The following is a 26080-nucleotide window of genomic DNA, read 5'->3' on the forward strand; positions in this document are numbered from 1 at the left end:
AAAGTTGCAGTGGTGTGGTTTTGGAGTGATTTTTTTGAAGTGGACAGATGGACTGGGGACACTTTTTGGAGAAAGATGGAACAACCAGAATGGCTTACATTCCTGATCTGTTCTGTTCTTTATTTTTATAAAATATTAGCCTCTCACTCAATGGCACAAGGAATTTGTTTCTATTTTTCTATGGAACTTGATAGCGTCTGTCTTTGATTAGATGGGGAATACTGCCTGTTAATAATAGATTGTATTTAAGAACTGAGAATTTACATGCTAATGACATCCACAATGTCACAATGACCTTACTGCTGTCTGCTGAGGTACTATGGTGTGAGACTTGACCTGGTTATTATGTGAAATGTTTATCCACTTGGCTAAAAAAGTGCAATAAGATAAGATACCTTTCCATTTTGTTTTGCAGTTTTAAAAGGTATAAGTCTATGCTTAATAACTAGACAATTTTATTGTTTTTTATTAGACAAAATTCATTACTTGTTTAAAATTACAGTTTATTCAAATTTTCTAATACTATATAAGAATACCAACATTTCAAACCAAATGTGTATATATTGCTATGTTTAAAGGTATTGCTGCAAAGTGAGAGTACATCAATATTCAAATAACTCTGCTTCCTCACCCTCAGAAATATAATCTGTGACAAAAAATAACTACCAGAGTGAGGAAAAGCAAACTCACCAGTGCTAATGTCCCCAGATCCCTTCTGTGTCATCCTAAGAGCCATTTCATAGGCAAAATATGCATAAGGCACACATTGCAATGCTTGTCAGGAAATGCAGTCAATCATAGGCCCAGTGTGTTCTCAGACTGCTGCCTGTGTGTTGCTGAGAAGGGCTGACACCGAGCAAAACTGCATCACTTGCACTTTATACCTGGGATGCTCCAAAGGAAGGGAACTGATGCTGGGACCCAGGGCAGGGCTGGTGCTGAGGTCGTGCAGCAGGTCGGCCAGTTCCTTTGCATCTCCCTCCCGCCACTTTGCACGGACTTTCCTTCCCCCATCACTGTGTAACGTCGCCCCCCTGCTGGCAGTGGGGGGAATCCCATGTCTTTGCACATGTCTAATCCTAGGACTTGCCGGGCGGCGGCACGAATCGGATCTGCCCCATGCACTGTGGGAAGGGGGCACTCAAGAACCTGTACATTTTAACACGTGTTGTGCAATCTGTCTGTGAAATAACACTTTTTTAAATGAGTGCCATCCTGAGTAAAGAAACGACGTTTGAAGGACAAAAAACAAAAACAAAAAATGGTGTTCAGAAGATCTGGTAAAAGAGAGAGGGATAGCTGGAAGCAGGGCAGAGGATATAACTCAAATATAGTCACATCTACTCTAGCAGCTTCACTCTGTTGTGTTTATATTTGGCTCAGTGAGTTGTTTCTATAATGAGAGAATTAGCCTCCTAGCATTGCTTTCAAAAGGATTGAAGATATGCTGATCATTAGTGTCTGCTAGAAAAGAATAGAGCTTCCACTATCTTTAGCTCTGTATCCACTTGTAATAACAAGCTGACCCCCAATTTTAGTGTTCTTGAATTCCTTAAGCTTTGAACACACTCTCTCTTCACATGTATAAAGATATGTCTGACAACTTTACCCCTCCAACATACAACTGAAATGGTATCCTTCCAAAATCAGATGCTCAATTTTTGGCTTTTATAAGTACAGAGTACTGTGTTTTAAATTAGACAAAGATAAATTTACTTCATCCACTCGAATACACCATTGGTCTACTTAGCTTCTCGTTTGCCCCATTAAGCAGCTCTTCATTTCTTCACTCTTAGTCCAGATGTATTCTGCTTGGAGTTGTGAACATATTTCAATAGTATTCGCTCTCTGAATCACTGTCAAAATCACAATGCCTCTGTGTGTCTTCACTTTTGCCATACAAATGTGTTTATTTCTTTTAAATCTTGGAGCTGCATTATACCACAGAAGCAGGATAGGTGTACATACAGAGCTTAGATGTTTAACTCCAGACAACAGGACTGTTCAGAATAAACAGATTCTATTCCTTTTAAATGCTGAGCATCGTTCTGGATTTTATATGGTGTTAGTGGCATGTCTGCCTCAGTGCCTCCCCACATCCTTATCTGGTAAAAATAGGATGCTAACTGTCATGGTTACAGGGCAAAATTGACAGTTTCTCTCTTAGTCCCTCTGATGTATACCACTTTGGCCTTGCTCTCTTCACCCCTCTCTGGCCAGAACTATATGGTTCAGTTGGTCTGGTCTGGATCTCTGAACAGCAGCACCCCTGTTTCCCAACCATTTTAACACAACAAGTTCAACCAGATTTGGTACCTGTAAACCTTCTTTCTCTATCAGCCTGTGACAGTACAAGTTCACAGGGACATAGAGCCAGCATCTTCACACGAAAGTATTTATTTATTCACTTATCCAAGTATACAGCATGCAAAGTGAAGGGTAAAAACAATAAAGGTGTATATGTAAATTTCCCCTATATTTACCTTTCCTTGAAAGCTTTGGTACATTTCATCTAGCCTAGTTACCTCCATTTCTGGCTGGGAATAGGACACTCTCCTGCTTGCAGCATGCTCTCTGTGTCTCCTTGCATGACAGTAGCTCTCCCTGGGCAGCCCCTCTTGGCTCACCCAACCCCCTCTTTTCTAGGCCCTCTGTGTTGTAATGGTTTAGTATCCTTGTTTGATCCTAGACCTACGCTTGGGAAGAGTAAATCATTCTTAGTTTGGCTGGAGCTTGGTAGGAAGTATTCCCTAATAAATAGCTTCCCCATGGTTTCCTCAAGGGCTCTTACCTGTGTCCTTGTTTTGTTTTCCCTGCTTGGTCCCTTTAATGACCCCACATCAAGTAACCCCTCATAACTACACAGGGTACATCTGTGCTGTAATTAAACATCTGCAGCTGGCCCATGTCAGCTGACTTGTGGGGCTGAAAAATTGCAGTGTAGACTGTCGGCAGACCCTGTGAGGGGGAAGGGTCCCAGAGCCCGGGCTCCAGCCTGAGCCTGAATGTCTACACCACAATTTTACTGCCCGAGCCCAATAAGCCCAAGTCAGCGGACACGAGCCACTCACATGTGTATAATTGCAGTGTAGACATATCCACAGTCGCATGCACCATATTCATCAAAATAGATATTTCCCAGTAACATCATACACCGACCAATCTCACTTGGCAGATTAAATTTAACAGTAGAAAGCGTCCCATTATGCTGCTGTGAAGGAAATCCCTTAAATATCCAGGAGAGTAAAAATAACCTGGGTAACAAGTAGACATGTTGCAGTTGTTTCCAGCATTCAAGACAGAACTGATTGGATTCAAAACTAAACAAAATATTGGTGTGGCATGGCATTGCAAACCAGTGAAGTCATTTTCTAATCTGTTCAGAATTAGAAAATATTCAACAAACACTGCAAATGAACAAATGGCAGCCTTTGTGATGGTGGAGTTTCAGAACTGGTCATCTCATAGACTCATAGACATTAAGGTCAGAAGGGACCATTATGATCATCTGGTCTGACCCCCTGCATGCCGCAGGCCGCAAGACCCTTCCCTGTACTCTACCGTTGAAGTCCCCAGTCCTGTGTTTTAGTGACTTCAATCGGCTGAGACCCTCCTGCTAGTGATCCCTGCCCCATGCTGCGGAGGAAGGCGAAAAACCTCCAGAGGCTCGGCCAATCTACCCTGGAGGAAAATTCCTTCCCGACCCCAAATATGGCGATCAGTAATACCCCGAGCATATAGGCAAGAGTCTCTAGCCTGACCCTTGTTGGCCATTATGTTGTTCATGTACCATTGCTTGGTTTTCCTTGACTACTATGTTTTATCATTAAACCATTCCCTCCATAAACTTATCCAACTTAATCTTAAAACCAGACAGGTCCGTCGCCCCCACCGTTTCCCTCGGAAAGCCGTTCCAATATTTCACCCCTCTGATGGTCAGAAACCTTCGTCTAATTTCTAGCCTAAACTTCCCCCCGGCCAGTTTGTATCCATTCGTTCTCGTGTCCACATTAGTACTAAACTGGAATAATTCCTCTCCCTCCCTTGTATTAACCCCTCTGATATATTTAAAGATAGCAATCATATCCCCCCTCAGCCTTCGCTTTGTCAGACTAAACAACCCAAGCTCCTCTAATCTCTTTTCATACGACAGGTTTTCCATTCCTCTGATCATCTTAGTCGCCCTTCTCTGCACCCGTTCCAGTTTGAGTTCATCTTTTTTAAACATTGGAGACCAGAACTGCACACAGTACTCCAAATGAGGTCTCACCAGCGCCTTATACAACGGAAGCAGGACCTCCCTATCTCTACTAGATATACCTCGCCTAATACATCCCAAGACCGCATTGGCTTTTTTCACCGCCACGTCACATTGCCGACTCATAGTCATCCTGCGGTCCACAAGGACCCCTAGGTCCTTCTCCTCTTCCGTTACTTCTAACCAATGCGTCCCCATCTTGTAACTAAAATTGTTATTATTCGTCCCCAAGTGCATAACCTTACACTTTTTACTATTAAATTTCATCCTATTTCTAATACTCCAATTCACAAGCTCATTCAAGTCTCCCTGCAGAGTATCCCTATCCTCCTCCGAGTTTGCAACTCCTCCCACCTTCGTATCATCCGCAAACTTTATCAGCCCACTCTTGCAATCTGTCCCGAGGTCAGTTATAAATAGATTAAATAAGATGGGTCCCAAAACCGAACCTTGAGGCACTCCACTAGTAACCTCCCTCCAACCCGACAATTCACCCTTTAATACGACCCGCTGCATTCTCCCCATTAACCAATTCCCTATCCACCTCTGGATTTTCATATCGATCCCCATGTTTTTCATTTTAACCAATAGTTCCTCATGGGGTACTGTATCAAACGCTTTACTGAAATCCAGGTAAATTAGGTCCACCGCATTTCCCTTATCTAATAAGTCCGTTACTTTCTCAAAGAAGGAGATCAGATTCGTTTGGCACGATCTGCCCTTCGTAAAACCATGCTGTAATTTATCGCATTTGCCATTAACCTCAAGGTCCTCAACTAGTTTCTCTTTCAGAATCTTCTCCAGCACCTTGCACACTACTGATGTTAAACTAACAGGCCTATAGTTACCCGGGTCACTTTTTTTCCCTTTCTTGAAAATAGGAACCACATTGGCTATTCTCCAGTCTAACGGGACTACCCCCGAGTTTACAGATTCATTAAATATAGTCGCTAATGGGCCTGCTATTTCCCGCGCCAATTCCTTCAATATTCTCGGATGAAGATCGTCTGGTCCACCCGACTTAGTCCCATTAAGGCGTTCTAGTTTTGTTTCTACCTCGGATGCGGTAATCCCCCATCCCGTATGCCCCTCTGTAACGGTGCTAGTATCCCTAATACCTTCATTGGCCTCATTAAACACCGATGCAAAATATTCATTGAGATATTGCGCCATGCCTAGATTATCTTTAATCTCCTCTCCGGCTATAGTCTTCAGCGGTCCCACTTCTTCTTTCTTTGCTTTCTTCCTATTTATATGGCTGTAAAACCTCTTACTATTACTTTTAATTCCCCTCGCTAAGTCCAACTCTTCCCGGCCTTTGGCCTTTCTCACTCTATCTCTACATTCTCTGACTTCGCTAAGGTAAGTTTCCTTACTGATCCCTCCCCTCTTCCACTCTTTGTACGCTTTCTGTTTTTTCCTAATCGCCCCTTTCAGCCGGTCGCTCATCCAGCTCGGTCTAAGTCTCTTGCTTAGTAATCTTTTTCCCTTTTTGGGGATACAGGCCTCTGACAGCTCTTGCATCTTTAACTTAAAGTAATCCCAGGCTTCTTCTGCTTTTAGGTCCCTTAATACGTTTGCCCAATCCACTTCCCTTACCAGTCCCCTTAATTTGTTAAAATTGGCCTTTTTAAAATTATAAACCCTAGTCTTTGACTTAATTCTGGTACTCTTTCCATTTAGTTTAAAGCGAATTAGCTCATGATCACTGGAGCCCAAGTTGTCCCCCACTACCACTTCCTCAACAAGGTCCTCACTACTTACCAGAATCAAATCTAAAATGGCCTCCCCCCTCGTCGGCTCAGCTACCACTTGATAAAGGAATTGATCCGCAAGCACATCTAGGAACATCTGAGCCCTATTATTGCTACTAGCGTTTGTTCCCCAATCTATATCCGGGAAGTTAAAGTCCCCCATAATTACACAGTTTCTATTAGTATTTACCTCCCTTAATACATTAAACAATTCCTTATCCATATCCTGGGTCGATCCCGGCGGTCTATAGCACACCCCAAGCACTATCCCCGGAGAGGCTCTAGTAGTACTTTTACCCAGCTTGAGTATTGCCCAGACGGACTCTGTATTATCTATTCCATCCACTATTATTTCTTTACAGCTTATTTCACTATTGACATACAATGCCACCCCCCCCTTTACCTTTATCCCGGTCTTTCCTAAACAGCGCATACCCCTCCATACCTGTGTTCCAGTCGTGACTGCCATTCCACCATGTTTCAGTTATTCCTACGATATCCGGTTTCAATTCTCGGACCAAGAGCTCCAATTCCTCCATTTTATTACCTAGGCTTCTCGCATTGGTGTACAAACAGCCTAATATATGTCGTTTAGCCTGTCTCCCATTACTAGCACTGTATGTTGCGCTCCTCTTTGTGTTCGTCCCCCCTGTCCCTCCTATGTCCAATCTCATTTCCCCGGCTATGTCTCCTCTTATTACACTCAGCTTTTCAATACCGGAAACTGGCGTGGAGATTAACTGTGCATCTCCCAACCATCTCCCCAAACTTCCTAGTTTAAAGCTCTTTTGATAAGATGAGCCAGCCTCCCTCCCAGAAGTCTATTTCCTTCCCTACTCAGGTGAAGCCCATCCCGCGAGAACAGGTGTCTGTCCCCGAAAGCCTCCCAGTGGCCATACATCCCAAAGCCCTCCTTATAGCACCACTCCCTTAGCCAACTATTTATCCTCGCAATCCTATCAGCCCTTTGGTGCCCTTCCCTCGGAACAGGCAGAATCCCACTAAAGATAACCTGAGCCTCTATCTCCTTGAGAGTCTTCCCCAGCCTGGCATAATCTCCCTTGATTCTCTCTAACGAGAACCTAGCCGTGTCATTCGTTCCCACATGAAGGATTATCAAGGGGTTCTTACCTGCTCCTTTCAGGATCCTTTTCAACCGCAGGTCCACATCGCGTATCTTTGCACCCGGTAGACAGCACACCCTTCTGTTCTCCGGGTCCGCCCTGGTCACAGGCCTGTCCAATCTCCTCAGTAAAGAGTCTCCAATTACATACACCTGCCGTCGCCTGGCAACAGTGCGATCTAGTAATCTAGTCTCCGATCCCTCTAGTCCTGACCTGTGTCTGCTCCTATCTTCCCTTATGCTCCCCCTTATGCCTTCCTGTATCCTCTGGTGGCCCATAATTGGTGCTGTCTCCATCAACTCCTCCCCCCTCTCTCTCGGACTAGCCGCTCTTCTCTTCTTCCTCACCCTCCCACCTTCAGTCATCACCTGCTGCCCCTCTACCTCGTTCTCCAAACACTCAAACCTATTCCTGAGTTCTATTCCCCCCTCACTGGCCCTCCTTTTCCTTGGCCTACTTCTCACAGTCACATGCCTCCACTTCCCTGGATCTCCTCCTTCCATTCCCCTCTCGCTGTCATCTACTACTGCCTCCTCCTGCACCCTAGAGCCTTCCTCTTCAGCCCCGCCTTGCCCATCCTCCATCAGCTGCTCAAACCCCCGCCTAAACTCCACCAGGGTCTCTACCTGCATCTCCAGCCCCTTAATCTTTTCCTCCAGTAACACTATAAGGCGACACTTCATACACACATACCTTGGTTCCGGGTCTCCTGCTAGGACTATATACATACCACAGTCATCCAAGCAGCATGTTTCTGCTCTAAATGGATATGAGAGAGCTTAATAAACAAGCAGCTAGTGGGACACTACTTAAGATAGCTTTTGATCTCTGAGAGAGGGTGGACTTGGAAGGCGAGAATAGCCACTCTAGGGAAATATGAGCAAACTTTACAGAATATTAAGGATCTACATAATACGCTGTGTGTTCTAGGGATTGTTTCATTTTTCCTGAATTATGTGTTGAGAACTAAAACACAAATTTATTGGACCTTTCTCAGAACGCTTAATGAATGCATATAGAGCATTGGTCAAATAACACTGAATATTTGTAAGCAACTTTCATTCAACATCTGCCAAAACAACCAAAAAGCGGTCTTCGGTGAGTGCAAAGGAAACAGGATGTAGTATAGGTTTTTAATAGCCATTAATTTCAGAATAGTTTTTCAAAGGAAAAAAATTCAAATAAAATTCATTGTAATCAACTTAATACAATTTTTGCGACATAGGTTAGCTACAAATCTGAGTGGCTGATGTTCTAATCCAGAAGACATTCTTCTGAATTCAGAAGGAACTTTATTTCTGTAGCATAAAGAACTTGGGCTCCCAGATCTGCCACTAGTTTTCTGTGTTTATATACAGTGTATAAAAGAGACAAGATCCATTTCCCATGACTTTTAAAATGTGCTGGCTAATGATGGGTCTCGGTACGCTTCATTAGAGACACATCCGGTTCACTGCTTTTTGTTAATCTATTTCTCTGCTCTTTTTTCCTTTACTGTGGGTTAATCTTATGTTCCTCAGTTCCATTCTTGCTGTATATTATGGTTATGTTCTGTAACCAACTGTTTTTCTAATACACAGAGTTCATATCCTTTTAATGTCACTAATTTTGTTGTCATTTTAACTGTGTGACTCATCAGTGAAGATGAATCTCTACAACATTAAACTGTATTCCCTTTGTGCCATAATAAACCTGAAAGTGATTTAATTTTTTTTTTAAGGGGGTGGCATGTCTGAAAAGTAGGTAGGTTGTGTGTTTTTTTTTTTTTTTTTTTTTTTTTTTTTTCATGTTCATCTTGAAGGAGATATTCTATCAGTGTTAGAGTTGTGCATTTAAAAGTATATATTCACAACAAACTCAAAATCGTGATATTTACAAAAATGGTCCACTTGCATGAAAACCCTGTTAAGCAAAATGACACTTACCATAACACTTTTTTGGTCTTTTTTGAGGTGGAATGGGCTACTTTCTCTCAACAATTGCTCTGTTAGACTACAGTGAAATCTAATGTTCCAAAGTTTTGCAATTTGAAGATCATCCAAGTCTAATCTCCTGTATATCACAGGCCACCAACAGCACACTCACACTAAATCCAACAACTGAAATGAGACTCTCAGGAAATTAGACTATTATATGCTACAGGTGGAGAACTGGATGGACTAAGATGCAGCAGTATCTAAGGAGCCTGAAATGGCAGAGGAATTGCACACTATTGCTGATATTTTACATCTGTGGTGAGTTAGTTTCCAGAGAGATCTGTAGGCTCACATGAGAGGAAATGAAGATTTACTCCTTTGTACTGAATTTCTGATTGCATGAGCTAGGTGAATGTGGCAGTGGTGTTGGTGGAGGGTATATATGAAGCATACGTAGGAAGGCATGTGTAGCTGTGACCCATGACACATATTTGTAGGGGTGGAGTCTACTTAAACTTCTTTACTTTAATCAGGTGCACCCATACATGGGCAGGACTCTCCCTCTTCTTCCTGGAGGCAAGGCCTGAACGGGGAAAAGGACTTTGGTTGCTTTTAGAGATGCAGTGAAAAGAGAAGGTGAACAGGTTGGGCTGAGCCCAGCTCTCCCCCACCCCCAGATACCTCAGAACAGGTAAAAGGAATAACATAATACTACATTTCTTCAATCCCTAAAACACTTTCTACCACCCCATGATATCATCAGGGAGCTGCATGTTTGTGCTAGGAAAGGCATGCATGGGTGGAGCCTCGTGACTTTGGAATGATGGCTGGAGTTGCTGTTGGTAGAGAAGGCAAGGGGTTGAATGACGGATATAGGGGAAGGGAATTTTAGGTGTGAAGTCATTTATACTACTGTTCTGCAGTTAAAGCAAGTGAGGAGGAAGGATCAATTGAAAGAAAACAAATTAAAACAAGATGGAAACAAAACTACTCAATGGATCATAGGTTATAAAGGATTTGAAGATGGGCAGGAATTTCACTCTTATGAGTTGTTACAGGAGAAAGGAAGAGGTGAAAAGGGTATGTGTATATTATACAGAGAGATTTAACGGCATCTCTTTATCTTGTTGAGCCCCATGAGAAATCTGAATAACTGCATGGTGCTTCATTGTTCCTCATCCTTCCTTCCCGATTGTTTTTGTGTCCCTACTTAAGTCCTGTCAACTTTCTCTGTAAGCAGCACTGTAACCTCTTTACATAGTTTTTACAGTGCCCAGTCTGGTGTGACCCTAATTCCTACCGGGGCCTCTCAATATGGCAGTAATATAAATAACAATCCTACATCCAGTAAAGGGTTTCTTTAAATTCAAGGTGTGTACATACACACTCCCCAATCCCAACACTGCCTGCTTCCTTCTCAGGCAAGTTACTTCTCCCAGGAAGCTTATGAACTTTGAGGGGGAAAGAGACGGACAGTTGACTACCTCCTGAAGCCATCATAAGAAGTGGCTAAAGGACCACTAGGCCCTTCTATGCCCCAAAGATAGCCACAACCTGGTCTGTAGTGGGAGGGAGCATCCCTGGCCCACCAGGTCCTGACCAAAGTCCTCTTTGAGGTTCACGCCCATTGGAACCTCAAACTAAATAAAACTGCTGGTTTGGGTTCTTGATATAAAAGGTTTGTGCTACCCAATGCCTCTAGATTGCTGGTTCAGGTTAGATCAGAAATCATTGAAAGCTGTTACCTCTGGACAGACAAAATTGACGCCTGTTGGTGGAACAGTGTGGAAACTTGCTGTGTTGATCCCTGTGCTTTGACTGTTCTGTGGGTAGATGGAATTTTCCTTAGCAAATGTCAATTTGGTATCTCTTTCACAGACATTAAATTCACTGGGTGTGGGACTGGTTGCTCAACAGTTGGGTGTTCTCTCAAGCTTTCAAATTTACAAATCCCAATGTAAATAAGGCATAAGGCTCTGATTATTTGTGTCCTATAAAATAAACATTGGTAATCAGCTGCTGGCTGAGAGAATGTGGTAGATTTGCATGAGCATTTTGCAATGTTTCTCTCCTGACCTCACTCTGCCAACATCAGGTAGACACTCTTTTGATTTCTTTGTGCAATTCCAAGTGAAAATATGAGATTGAAGTCGGTCTGAGAAGGCCTATGCTAATATGAATGACAAGGCCTTGGTCTTGGTATAGTAATTTAAAATATCTACCAAAATGTCATTATCAAAATGATGGTCTGGACTGTGGTTGCCTTGCCATCTGTATAACCATTGTAAAATTGCATCCAGATCTACACGGAGAGGTCCCTTGTAAATTGGGGTCATCCAGGACCACCTTTAAGGAACACAGTTAATACTGACAGATGCAACATTTACCCTACCTTCTTATTTTTCTTGCTGTTTGTTGGCAAATTTCTAATCTTTCTAAGATTTGATCCCCAAAATAAGAGATGTATGTGGTAGCCTGCTAAAAAACCTAAGCAACTTTATAACTAAAATCCATGCTTACCAGAGGATTCTGCCCTCAACTGATTTCTTTTTAAAAAAATATCAATATGTGCTTCCAAGGTGGAACAGTATTAAACAATGGATGGGGATGGGAAAGAGGCTTAAAAATACAGATGGTTGGACAGCCTCCTCCTTTGCCTTTAGACTTGAACGTGTGTGTGTGTATATATATGTGTGTGTGTGTGTGTGTGTGTGTGTGTGTGTATATATATATATATATTTTTTATTTTTTTTTTAAATCTAGGATAATGTTAAGCATCAGGGCAAATTTTGCAAAGAGTTGTGTATTTGTTTAAATTTGGCTACCATATAACTTAATTAGTATGGTAGTATATGTGTTTGCCATGGGAAAGATGGATTTCAGTCTCGTACGCAGGCTATTAAACACAGATCCTGTATTGTGACCTAGGTCACCTTCATAAACCTGACAGATACTTCTTCACATTCAAAATAAAATGGAATAAAAATGCTTTCATGGAAACTTTGTAGTAAGTAGTGACTGAGTGGGTCAAACAGGACCTATTGGTTCCAGTTAAGAGGAACTCTGCCTTAACTTGACTTTATTATAATTGGCTATAAAGAATGTGTTAAGTATAACATATAGCTTGTAGGCTGATTAGAAAACTTAAAAAATTTTAACTATTTGACTCAGTTAAGCACTAAACTCATTTAGTTTAGATTTATTCCTTTACTACTTGGAGCCAAACCTGGACTACAGACATGACTGATTGTGTAATACTAGCACTTTCATTTCCCCCCATTGCTAGAATTTCAATGTTGCAGCTCATGTTGCTCAGGGGATATCAGGTCTGTGGTTGGAGATTCTTTCCAGGACACTAAATGACAGTGTGTACTAAATAGTTATATTTTTGCATTAAAGTGAACTCTGCATTGAATATTCATATTTTGATAGATTTGCTGGCATTAAATTTCCCAATTAAATGGATTTTAAGAGCTGTTGCTGTGTACTTGTACAAGGAACAAGATAGGCTCCTTGTTTACTTTATTTGAAAGCTTTATAAATTATGACATTTGAACACTGCTCTAGAAAGCAAAGCAGTTCCATATTCATATGTAGGGTTTGATGTTATCCCTCAGCTAGATTGGTGCTGTTCTCAAAATGATAGGGGGCTTTTTTAACTTTCCCACATGTTAATGAGAATCCTCACAAAGATCTTTGAAAGTGCTCTTTTACTGTTGTCTTTAACTTGGGGCTTATTGGTGGGTTCTGCAATATGCCCTGATAAGTCTTTATAGCTACACTTTGTACATTTTGCTGCATCCTAGAAAATGAGACAACTTTTTGAAATGCATATCATGGAAAGGGTTTAACAGAAAAAACTATCTATTTATGTTAGCTATTATAGAACTGATCAGAAAAACATGGTGAGGGGGACTTCTGTCAATTTCAAAACAGTAAAAATCTTCAAAGGAGCACTTAGCACCAGTCACTGTAGTATCTATGTCGACATTAGCTGATCTAGAAGGTTATTTTAAGTTCCAATGTTAGTATGACTGAAAAAGACTGACTAGATTAGAGTTCTAAGTAAACAAGAGTGGAGGCTATGCATTTAGTTTTCCCAAGCATGATCAAAGATACAAGAATGCCTATTGTTAAAATCTAAAATGAATGATTGAAATACATATCAGACAATTTTCTTTTTTAGGTCAGTTTGCAGTGGCTTTTGTTCTTTGACCTTGGTATGAATCCTCAGATAAAGAGAGTCTCTCTCTCTCTCTCTCTCTCTCTCTCTCTCTGCAGTTCAGATGGAGAATATGGTGCAGAGGAAAAAAAGAAGGCTGGAAAATCACCCAGCCTATTGCCACAGATCCCTACTAGTGAGGCTGAATGTTTTGATGACCGGAAAAAAGCTGGCGCCACTAGGTAATATCAGAAAACTGACTAGCAGAAACTGAGCAGCAATAAAAATTGCTGAGACCCATCCAAAAAAACTGGTGAGAAACAAGATAAATATTTAGTACACGTAAGGTCCTGATTGTGGCCCAGCTTGTGCAGCTGTACGAGGGAATAATGGGGTATCAGATGCTCACTTGTGCCAGCTATTGGAACACAGAAAGGAGCATTTCAGGGGAAGAGCAACCTCCTTGGGGCTCCTACATCCAACCTCCTATGCAAGTAGGTGGGAAAGGACAGGATGAGGTAGGTAGTGGGAAGAACCATGGCAGAACCAGTTAGCATAGTTGTACTGGCATGCCAAGGGAAGTACACTGCACAGATCTAGACCTGTTGCAGGTTACTTCCATTGAAGAATAGGGAGAGACTGGGTGCCAGGCTTTGTCTGGCTCCAGGGCTACTCCTGGTGCAGCAGAATATTGTAGATTCCTTTGCTCATGACAAAGGTATAACTGAGCTCTAATATGGGATCCCTCTGGTAAGAATCTTCTGTCTCTTCAACCCCTCAATCACACCATTCTTACAGGGAAACAGGATTCAGTGATAGAAATCTCTGTAGCAGTATATACTAGGTCTTGTGAAAATACTAAATCAAAGAGTTTGGGTGGCAGGGAATACCAATAACTCATACAAAACAAAGGCTGTGATGGTTTTAAAATCCCAGTTGAACAGCTAGATGACTTGCTCAGAACCATGGGATGGAAGTCCTAATGGCGTGTCTTCTTGCCTGTTCCTTAGATGACCAATGCAACAACCAACTTAGGATCGCAGATTTGCTTACAAGGCAAACACACATGAGCCTATTGCATTTTCTTGCACATCCTGTGTTTTCCCTGCTTCTTCATATAAAACTCTTGAGGAAGTACAAGAATTTTCACTGTAGACTGCACCTCTCCAGTCAGACATCTGTCCCATGAAAAATTTACCCGATAGTCCCTGTACAGTGTTTTTTGTATGGTCAATATTCTTACTATCATTCAGGATTTGAACCCAATAGTGACTATATCAAATGACACACATGATGACTTCACATAAAACAAGAACCAGGGATCACCCAATGAAATCTATAGGCAGCAAGTTAAAAACAAATATAAGGACTGGGCATTGTGTGAAGAAGTACTTCAATCTGTGGAACTAATTGCCAGGGCATGTTATGAAGGCCTTAACTATAACTGGGTTAAAAAAAATTAGATAAATTCATGGAGGATAGGACCATCAGTGGCTATTAGCCAAGATGATCATGGATGCAACCCCTTGCTCTGGTCCCTAAGGCTCTGTCTGCCAGATGCTGGGACTAGACAACAGGGGATGGATCACGTGATAATTGCCCTGTTCTGTTGATTCCTTCTGAAACATCTAGCATTGGCCACTGTCAAAAGACAGGATACTGGGCTAGATAGACCACTGTTCTGATCCAGTATGGCCATTCTTATGTTCTACTATCCAAAAGAAAAGCCATAGTCTTTGCCTATAAGGTGAACAAAGTATACAAAAGAAACTAACAGTAGTTAACTTATTCCAAACAACAAATGAACATTCCCTCTAACGTTAAAAGGTTTTCTTTGCGCTATGAGACCTGGTGTATTCTGAAACTGATGTTAACTTTGCTTTGTTGTCATCAAGAGACCGGAGAATAAGAATGAAATTTAATAAAGGATGAATGTGTGCCATAGACAGAAGTATACATCCGGATGGTAACAAAACTAATGAAATGACACTAAGCATGGTATTAGGAATGTTTTCTTACCCTCAGGACAAAGATCAGTGTGGATAGCCCCCTCCTGACAGCAGATATCAAGAGTGACTCCAAGATTGAAAGGAAAAAACATGCCTCAAATCAGGTAATACAGAGATAACGTGTGTTTTTATAGTCAGAGTAAATGACTATACTATCATTGTCTAGCCCAGTAACAGTACTGTTCATTGTAATGTAAGCACTCAAGGTTTGGGCGCTGCCACTGGTTTCTTGCCCAGTGCCTTTGAGATTGAGTGAAACATGGTAAGTGCAAAAGTGAAGCCTTACTACCAAGTACAGCCACTAAGGATTTGAGACAAAGGAACAATCTTTAACAGGAGCAGAAGATGACTTTTCCAGTTTAGTTCAAAAGATTTTAGAATATCATTCTTTTGGGAAAGTTCACCCATGGGATATTCTCTCCCTCCTCGCCCTTGCCCTCTGCATATCTATTCTAAATATAACACATCAGCTTACTGGTGCAGATACACTCATGTGGCAACATCTAGAACATATATTTCTCACTTTGAAATGTTCTTTGAGGTTTTTTTGTTTGCTGTCCTCCGATTAAGCTGGAGTATGGGTGTAATTTTGCCCCCAGAGTTGAGTAATGTTACTTCTCCTCCTGCCCTGCCTTTGTGAATTTCTTCACATCACATTAGATGGTACAGCCAGGGCCAGCACTTCTATTTAGGCAACATAGGTGGTCACCTAGGGCACCAGGATTTGGGGGAGTGGCATTTTGCTGCCCTCAGAAGCAATTCGGCAGCGGGGGGTCCTTCCGCGCTCCAGGTCTTTGGCGGCAATTCTGTGGCGGGTCCTTCACTTGCTCCGGGACCTGCTGCTGAAGTGCCCTGAAGACCAGGAGCACGGAAGAACACCTCCCCCCCCCCCGCCACAGAATTGCCGACGATGACCAGGAGCGTGGAAGGACCCCCGCCTAGGGCGCCAAAAACCCTGGCGCCGCTCCTGGGTACAGGTATAGAAGAAACTTCAACTCTAACTATGGAGTTACAACTAGTGCCTCCTTCTCTTCCATCTCTGCAGAAGATAGTGCTTTATCCAGACAGCAGAGCTGGAGGATTCTGTAAAGTTAGCAAAAAGCTCAGTATGGATGTTCCACTCTCAAACCACTAAAACTAGTGCTATCTTTCTGTTGTATAAAGGTTGTACAAACACAAATAAAATATCACTGAGCTTTCTTCTTTTGAGGCGTTTAAAAGAAGAGCTATAAGGCAATCTTTTACTTCCAGAACTCTTGAATTTGAGAATAAGGGGGTATTTATTCATTTAACTGCATTTCTGTAGTACTAATCACCATAGTATCTGAGCATATAGAGGATGCTAAAGGAGAAAGCAAGTGTGCAGATTAAGGGGGGTAAATATATTTTAATGAAGGAATAACCAAAATGTGTTCTGTGTTTGTTTAATTTTAGTTCAAGGCAAATGCTCACTATCACAAGCTATTTCTGGATGTCCCAACTGGAGAGCCACTGAAGCAAAGTAAGTACCACACCATTATTTTATCTGCCCCAGAATGCAAAGTGAATCCATGACAGGACAATGGAAGCTGTTGGTTATTCAAGATCCACTACATAAATGAACATCTGTTATAAGAGCAGTTTTAGCTGAATGGATTTATATATTCACAAGGCCTGTTTCTCCATCTACTCAGTGTTCCAGTGGGAATCTTGCAGAATTTAAACACATCATTCCTTTGTTTTCAGTTGTCAGGAGATGTTTGTGAATCATAACCTGTGATGTGATTGTTTTGCACTTCCAAATAGAAATAACCAAGATTTACACATTCTACTTGGTTACTACTGACTAATACTACCAAAACCTGCAGTAGAGGTGTGAGGGAACTGACCAAATTATTAGTTCATTCTGAAGACATTCAAGTATGTAAAGCTCTTAAAGTTCTGGCAAACTTTGTGTCCTATTACCTGGAAATACACAGTGATCAAGCTCAATCCCTTTAAATTTCAGGTGTTGGTAAGAGAAGTAGTGGGTGAGAGGGTGTTAAACTTTAAAAGTTTATATAGCGCCATAACTATATAAGAGCACAAAAGATGCACAGCTTGTGGCAATACTTTAAAAGAAGGAATAGCAACTCCGCGTGTGGTCAGCACACACTACATAAATGGGGGAGGCGGGATTGTTCTGTAGCCGTAACATAAAACGCATCCTATTCAAATGCGTATCTCTCAATCTGCTTTGAGACTAATCTACATGATTCATATTGTATTTAGTGGGTTTAGAGAGAGAAGTGGCCAACACGCCCAAGAATTCTTCTTGTTTTCAGTATGTGGTAACCTGAAATGAGCATAATATATTCATAGGAAGTAAGTGGAAGTCATTGTGTAAGGTACTTTAATCTTTGGAAGCTTTTTCACATTGTGTATCTTGTTGTATTCCTCAATGGAAGGTTTTACGTTTAAGTTCAGAATGTGTAAGAAACTTCCTGAATTCTTCTTAACTCATTTGGCTCATCCCTATTTACAATACATTTTTAATACCTTGAAGATTTATCAGAGTTCAAACTCATACAGGTTTGAGCTCTAAAGATTTTTCTGTGCATAACTAAGTCTTTTGTGTGCTTTAAAGAGATTTATAGATTTATTTTTATGAATAGCACAGGACCTTTTTTTTTTTTTTTTTTTAAAGCACCTCTGCTCATCTTGTAGTTGCCAACCCTGCAGGATCATCCTGGAGTCTCCAGGAATTAAAGATTAATCTTTAATTAAAATTATGTCATGTGGTGAAACCTCCAGGAAATACGTCCAACCAAAATTGGCAGTCCTAGCAGGACTGCAGGTATAAAGGTGCTGAATAATCATAGGACTGGAAGGAACCTGGAGAGGTCATCTAGTCCAGTTCAGTCCCCTGCACTCCATAGTAGGACTAAGTATTAACTAGACCATTCCTGACAGGTGTTTGTCTAATCTACTGTTAAAAATCTCCAGTGATGAGATTCAACAACCTCCCTAGGCAATTTATTCCATTGCTTAATCACCCTGACAGTTAGGAAGTTTTTCCTAATGTCCAACCTAAACCTCCCTTGCTGCAATTTAAACCCATTGCTGCTTGTCCTGTCCTCAGATGGGAAGAAAAACAATTTTTCTCCCTCCTCCTTGTAACAACCTTGTATGTACTTGAAAACTGTTATCATGTCCCACCTCAGTCTTCTCTTTTCCAGACTAAACAAACCCAATTTTTTCAATCTTCCCTCATAGGTCATGTTTTCTAGACCTTTAATCATTTTTGTTGCTCTCCTTTGGACTCTCTCCAATTTGTCCACATCCTTCCTGAAATGTGGTGCCTACAACTGGACACAAATACGCCAGTTGAGGCCTAATCAGCACGGAGTAGAGCAGAAGAATTACTTCTCGTGTCTTGCTTAGAACACTCCTCCTAATACATTCCAGAATAATGTTTGCTTTTTTTGCAACAGCTGTACACTGTTGACTCGTATTTAGCTTGTGGTCCACTATGACCCCCAGATCTCTTTCCGCAGTACTCCTTCCTAGGCAGTCATTTCCCATTTTGTATGTGTGCAACCAATTGTTCCTTCCTCAATGGAGTACTTTGCATTTGTCCTTTATTGAATTTCATCCTATTTACTTCAGACGAGTTTGTCCAGATCATTTTGAATTTTAATCCTATCCTCCAAAGCGCTTGCAACCCCTCCCAGTTTGGTATCGTCCGCAAACTTTATAAGTGTGTACTCTCTATGCCATTATCTAAATCATTGATGAAGATATTGAACAGAACCGAACCCAGAAATGATCCTTGCAGAACCCCACTCATTGTGTCCTTCCAGCATGACTGTGAACCACTGATAACTACTATCTGAGAATGGTTTTCCAACCAGTTTTTCACCCACCTTATAGTAGCTCGATCTAGGTTGCATTTCCCTAGTTTGTTCATGAGAAGGTCATGCAAGACCGTATCAAAAGTTTACTAAAGTCAAAATATACCACGTCTACTGCTTTTCCCCCCCCCCCCCCCCCCCCCATCTTTATTTTTTTTTTAAATCTAATGTAATATATCTGTGTTTATAGGTTTTACCTGTGCTCTACAGAAAGAAATTCTGTACCAAGGAAAGTTATTTATATCTGAAAACTGGATTTGTTTCCATTCCAAGGTCTTTGGTAAAGACACCAAGGTTAGTAGCGTCTCTGTGTACAAAAAAGCAATGTAATTCTCTGGGATCTTGGTGATTTCTAGAAATTCCCGCTCTTCTAATATGCACGAGTGGTGTTAAGCCTCTTATCTTCTTGCTTAAGCATTACTGAACACTAACAACTATATTGCAGTAATGCCCAAAAGCACCCGTCAGCCATTGTGCTGTACAGTGTGCTGTGTGCAGTCTCAAAAGCCCGAAGATGAAGTGGGGAAGGAGAAGAAAAGTCATTCAATATGCAGTGATCAGAGTACTGACAAGCCCACATCATGTTAGTTCCAGGTCTGAATATTTTTAATGTTTGTTTATAATTGTTACTTGCACTACAAAATCTAGAGGTGTTGCGGGGGACACTCTGGGTAGAAGTGGAAGATAGGAGAGAAATATAAGGGGGGAAGGAAGAGACAAAGCTGAGAAGCACAATGGACAGGGAGAGTGGGGTTTGGGAGTTGAGGTGTGGAAAGGTCGGGGAAACACGTTCTCCCAACCATTGCTGTTACTCCCTATGTGGAGTGGCGAAGGGAGGCCACTGGACCCAGTGCTCTGTATTCTTGCCTGTGAGTCTGCTGGGAAGGGCAGAGGTGGGTTGTGGAAGTACAGACTTACCCCTGTACTACCTGTTTGGGGAAAGAGTTCTGAGAGATTTTCATGTGTGACGTTCATCTAGTTGTTGTTTGTTGAATCATGGTGTGATAGTTCCAAGTAAGTCTTGGGCCCCATTGTAGTAGGCACTGTACGTATGGATAATAAGAGATGGTCCCTGCCTGAAGAGATTTCTGTTTTCAACATAAACTTTGCCCTGACTTCTAGTCCTTGGGATCCCACTGAAACAAATCAGTGTAGCTGAGTTTTGGGCGGTAGTTCTTTTTAGTGGGAATACTGTGCTCTGAACGTGTAAAATATTTGTACGTTTCCTTGAATGAGAATCCGATTTAGATGCACACCCTTTCCTCCTTCTATAATTACTAGGGTGCTGATGCCATACCTTTTGACTTAGTTAGAGAAACAGATTAAAAAGTTATCAGCCCAGGAAGGAAATCAGGTCAAAGGCTTTAATAGGACACCTGATATTTGGAGGAATTTTTTTTAAGAATGTAAAATAGATTTAAAGAATGATTAATGATAAATTGTTGTTCATAATAGTTGCTTATTGCATTTGCGTGTACTATTACATGACTCACGTAACTGAGTTGTTTGTTGTGAATTAATAGATTGCATTAGTCATAGTTATTTTTTGACATGAATGGGGAAATGGCACAAGTGTTTAATAACAGCCATATAGAACAAATAAGGAAGCTGAAATTAACAAAAGGATCATGTTGTGCCACCCTTGCTCACTGAGTACAACCATCCTTGGCAAGTAGTTCCATTGAAATTAATGAGACTACTTGTAGAGTAAGCTGATACTCAGCACAAGTAAAAGGGGCAGATTTTGGCCCAAACTGAAGTTCAGCTTTGAAGTATGCAAGCTAACATACATGAGGAAATGTAATCCGACACACTCTCACTCAATGGGAGGGATAAACCTTGGGAAGTCAGTAATGTGGAAAGAGACTTAGGAATTAGACATTTAGCTATGTGTTATGATTTCAAAATACATCCATATAGTTTTTGGGCTGCATATGGTACACAAAAACATCCCATCATAGTGCAAGGGGCTATACGGTCTCTCTATATATGACTGTGATACAACTGCACTAGGTTACCTGTTGGAAAGATATTGAGAAATTGAAGGGATTCAGAGAAGAATAACAATGCCTGCCACTTCTGGGCTATGCAGCAACCACAAATGTTCCCAAGAGTGAATCACACTTCTGAATCACAATTTCGGCTTATGCTGCATAGTTGTTTGTTTGTTTCCAAGTTGCCCATAATTTCAGTCCTCTGGACAGTGAGTATTGTAGATGGATAGCACAGATTGGTAGAAGTGAAATGGTCTTACAGTGATTCTCCCTGGTAAACAATTGCTGGCATAAGAGTGTAGGAAATGGATAATCCATCCCACTTACATTATTTTTCCTCTTTTTGAACTAGGATATCACAATTAATATCGGTCATCAAAATTAGTATGAAGCAGAAACTTCATTAAACTTTAATGCAGTCGGGATGACTCTATTTGATGAAGTTTGCAGAATATCTTTTTTATTGACCTATTTCTATTTAAATATCTTTATTTAATAATGCTGACAGTAAGAGTCATTTTCCAGAAAACAATTACAAACAAAGCCCTGTTAAGAAATTCTTACCATCTAACTACACAACATATGATACAAACAAAGGGGAAAGGCTTAGGTGCTGGAACTAGGGGTGCTGTGGGTGCTTCTGCACCCCCTGGCTTGAAGTGGTTTCCATCATATACAGGGTTTACAGTTTGGTTCAGTGGCTCTCAGCATCCCCCCCGCACCCCTGAGGAAAGGTAAAGAAAGCAGGTTGAGGTAAGCAGGCTATTTTCAGTAGAGATTTAAAGAAGTGGGTTAGAGGCATTCCGGTCATGATGTGAAAACAGCGTAGTAAGCAGGCCAAGTAGAAGTTCAGGGTGTATGTGTAATATATATAATACACACACAAAATTGAGAATTGGAGATGGGCCAGAGTTCCAAATTTTGGATCCAAGTCTCCCAAAAACCTCAGAGGTGTTTTGAACTTGAAGCTTTGATTCAGGCCCATCTTTTTATCAAGAAACTTATTAGCAATGGCTTTTGATCAAAGTGGCCTTGACCTCTTCTCTAGCCTTTAGGGTGAGGGTAGAATATCCATTTGGTTAGCCATACCTAAAATGGTGAATGACAAAATGTCATACCCAGGCTAAACATAAGCAAAAGCATTGGTGGTGATAGGAGTGTTCGCCAAAACATAATGAGACCATTTCATGTCTCAGTGCTGCTTTCCTTAGCTTCTGTTTATGAAGAGCCTCTAACAACTAAAAGGTGATAGGAGACTTTTTATTTATGGAATAATCTATTTCAATTTATTATAATTCTTAGTCTGCAGTACTATATGCTTTCAATTCAGTGCTATGAAAGGTCATTTATTAACCAAATTTTAGACACATTCCCCTCTCTCCTAATCTCTTGCATGTCTTAGTCTCTCTGGACTCTGCATCAGTCAGAAGTGTAAATAACAGAAATTCTAACAGGGTGACCATTCCATCCTCTGTATAGCCTGAAGTGTCACATCTGCCTGTCTTGCTGCCAGTCTTTTATTGGAAACAGAGCCTGCCCTTCATGCTCTCTCTAGTAATATGGAATTTTGAAGTGGGACCAATACCAAACTCCTGAACTAAAACACCCTGAAACTTGAGAGAGTCCTTGTTAGAAACCAAACTTTGTGATCAAGCATATGATCTCAGGCCTAGTCTTCACTTACCAGCTGGTCCGGCGGCACGCCATCGATGTTCTGGGATCGATTTATCGCGTCTGGTTAAGACGCGATAAATCGATCCCGGATCGATCCCGGAAGTGCTCACAGTCGGCGCCGGTACTCCAGCTCGCCGAGAGGAGTACGCGGCGTCGACGGGTGGAGACTTCCGGCCGCGTCTGGACCGCGGTAAGTTCGGACTAAGGTACTTCGAATTCAGCTACGTTATTAACGTAGCTGAATTTGCGTACCTTAGTCCGAAGTCCGGACTAAGTGGGGACCAGCCCTCACTAACGAAGGCAAGAAGGAAAAGTATTGAAAGTACTGATTTATTTGCAAAAAGGCTGGACAGCATACATGGAGATGTTTATATGTAGCATGAGTGGGCTAAATCCTTTTAGTTATGCTGAAAGATCTGAACTGTTTACTCAGCTGCTTGCCACAAACTAGGCACTGTATAAGTAGTGGGGTAGAGTTTGAAATATGTTGATTCTTTGACCTGTATCTCCTGTAAGCTATGTTCTGGAATGTTTCTTCTCCTAAATAGTCTGCTATGGGACCTTGCTTCTTTTACACTATTTGCTGACCAGATATTCTTCAAAATTAGAATAAATTCAGATCTCTTCTGAAAATTCTAGACCCCAGAAATGGGGAGAGAGGAATTGCTTTTGTTTCTTACATGCTTCACTAACTTTTGTTAGTGTAAAACATAGCTGATGAATTAACATTTAGACTGAGTAAAATCAAAAAATAGAGTTCCTTACATCAACCCACACCTATTGTGTGTAACAATCAAAATGGGGCTCTGGAAAAGATGTAGTGTTTCAGCATACTTGATCTATGTTAGTGGATTGGTTTTCACACAAACTGCTATTTGTATATAACCAATAAGGTGATTGAAGTATTATATTATTTTGGCACTCTAACAACATGATGATTTCATTTCAGATTAGTATTCCTGTGCTCTCGGTAACACTAATAAAGAAAACCAAAACTGCCCTTCTGGTGCCAAATGCTCTGGTCATAGCAACAGTCACTGACCGGGTAAGTGTAGAGTTATCTTTGACCTCTCTTGCTTTCGTCTCTCCTTACTCCTAGAATTTGTCATGGTGGAATCTTGAGGGAGCAGTTGCCAGGTGGCTGTTCAGAATATCGAGGCACAGACTAGTCCCATGTGGCCATTTTAGGGTCACAAAACCAAGCCCTATAGGATTTGACCAACTCTATGGCCTGAAGCACCCCTCTGAGGGGATCTTCTCTTTGCCTGTCCTGTGGGAAAGGGATGCTTCAATCTTCCAGAGTACCATATTTCCCCTGGGACCCACAGAAGATGCAGCTCTGCAGGGTATTGAGAGAAGAGGGGGGGTATAGAGAAGCAGGGCACCAGCAGCTCTACATGGACCTACAAACCTCCCAGATTACTACCTGGCAATCCAGGATGGAACTAAAACAGCTGAGGAAATTAATCTATTTTGGGAGCCCTTTATGCAACTGCAGGGAGTCCTATCTAGTGGCAGCAGGGCTTGGAGGGAAAAGTATCATCTACTGGATCAGCAGCCCCACCTCCTACAGCACCTCTGGCTCTGCTTGGTGATCTCCAGTCCAACCAGTAACAATCTAATCTAGTTCAGTTACAACATAATAGCAGCCCATGTTGGTATTCAGGATTGTTTCTTATTTATTTATTTTATTTTCAAAAAAACCTGAGCACTCCTACAATATCTATGCATTGGAAGGGGTCTGATTTTTCAATATAATTTGACCAGGGAGGGGATGGGAAAGGCAAGTTGATTTTTTTTTTTTTAACCCAGACTTTGAGTGGGATGGGGAAAATATACTGCACCTAGTCTTCTAGTTCTTACCCAGCAAAACTTCTGAGTTTTTTTACCTGGGTGTAGACTGCAGGCTTTGGCAAATTATGATAGGCCTAGTCCACGTTTCTTTGTAAAACTCTTAAACTGTGTTCTTTACTTCATATCTTCTAGGCCTTTCTTTACTATCTGCAGGCCTTTGAAAGTAATTGCTGAACCAGCAAGTGCACCCTGTTAATAACTGATGAGATGAAACTTGTGCAAAATCTTTTTTTCAAACAATAATTATGTAAATTATTACTTTTGTCTTTCAGTTCATATTTGTCTCCTTGCTCTCCAGAGACACAACCTACAAGCTATTAAAATCTGTCTGTAGCCACTTAGAGGTAAGTATTGACAGAGTGAAGTTCAGTTATGTTCTTTGACTGCTTTTTTATTTTAAAGATTAGCAATTAAATAACAAATTTTTTTTATTTAAAAATTGGCTTTCAGGATATAAGTGTTGGCAACAGTCCCAATCCTTCTTCCGCCGAAAACAGCTTCAGGGCCGATCGCCCTATGACCCTGCCTTTGGTAAGATGACTTATTTTGCTTTTGATAAAGTTCCATTTATTAAAGTCCAAATTGTCCAAACTCTTCTATTGTCTCAAACTGAAGGAAAGCTTGACACACACACACATTCTGTCACCTCAGAAATCTCTGTATGAACTGAGTGGTTGGTGATACCAGCATAGATGTAATCTTCTCTCCACAAGAATGATACATGAATAGATGTGATGTCTGTATATGTGCTCTGAGTATATAACCATGCCCATTATTAAGGTCTGTATGTGGGCTGTGCACTGACTTGCATTTTTCTTCCTTTCCACATGCCTGTATTTCCAGCAGTCAGTCTTTCACTATGCTCTGTGCTAATTTAGAGTTGCAGTAAGCGGCTTCCCTTGTCAACTTTCCCCTACATGCCAGGTCAATTCGTTGGTCTGAAGAAAAGCTGTTGTTCAGTAGCTGACATACGCTGTAATCAATGACCAAATAGTTCAAGCTACAGCTATACTAAATTCTTCATCTATAGAGTGACACCTTTTAATTTCTGCTGCTCTGGTTACAGATTTCAGATGCAAGTAACCCAAAGTAATGGAGTAAAAACAAATAATCTTCATAATTTTAGGCCTGGCCTGGTCTTTTCCATTACTTTTTGTCCCTTCAGGATTTCAGTGAAGACTACTCAGATTTGGATGGTATAGTGCACCATCGGAGACAAGAGTTGGAAGAGTCTAGCAGTACTGGCTCTCAGACCCCTGAATCGGAACGCTTCCAAGGTCAGCATAATCTTGATATTTTAAGACTGACAGTATTTAGAGCAGTGTTTTCCAAAGTGTGGGGTATACCCTCCGAAGGATAGGTGACATGAAAGGTTACCTTGAGAGTACAGATGGACGTCTCAATTGTTCTCCAGAGTCTCAGCTTTGATTTTAAAAAAATGCCTAGCTATTATGGGTTGTGGA

At 41.3% G+C, this 26080-nt stretch overlaps 1 protein-coding gene across 7 annotated transcripts in view; it reads left to right on the forward strand.

The window, feature by feature from the left end:
- GRAMD2B (GRAM domain containing 2B) overlaps nucleotides 1-26080 on the forward strand; it is a 65269-nt gene that overhangs the window by 26964 nt on the left and 12225 nt on the right. For 5 of the 7 annotated variants that reach the window (XR_004646162.1, XR_004646163.1, XM_034773861.1 and 2 more), the window contains exons 2-9: nucleotides 13334-13456; nucleotides 15240-15327; nucleotides 16658-16724; nucleotides 19286-19389; nucleotides 23713-23808; nucleotides 24890-24961; nucleotides 25068-25148; nucleotides 25783-25894. Coding sequence is in view for 5 of the 7 variants with exons in the window: in XM_034773861.1 (XP_034629752.1) it covers nucleotides 13334-13456; nucleotides 15240-15327; nucleotides 16658-16724; nucleotides 19286-19389; nucleotides 23713-23808; nucleotides 24890-24961; nucleotides 25068-25148; nucleotides 25783-25894 (743 nt within the window). In the remaining 2 variants the exon portion in view is untranslated. The remainder of the gene's footprint in view (nucleotides 1-13333; nucleotides 13457-15239; nucleotides 15328-16657; nucleotides 16725-19285; nucleotides 19390-23712; nucleotides 23809-24889; nucleotides 24962-25067; nucleotides 25149-25782; nucleotides 25895-26080) is intronic. The other 2 variants (XM_034773865.1, XM_034773866.1) reach the window with 1 other exon arrangement.

This window comes from Trachemys scripta, chromosome 6 (assembly GCF_013100865.1).
Source record: "Trachemys scripta elegans isolate TJP31775 chromosome 6, CAS_Tse_1.0, whole genome shotgun sequence".
NCBI classification, from domain to species: Eukaryota; Metazoa; Chordata; order Testudines; family Emydidae; genus Trachemys; species Trachemys scripta.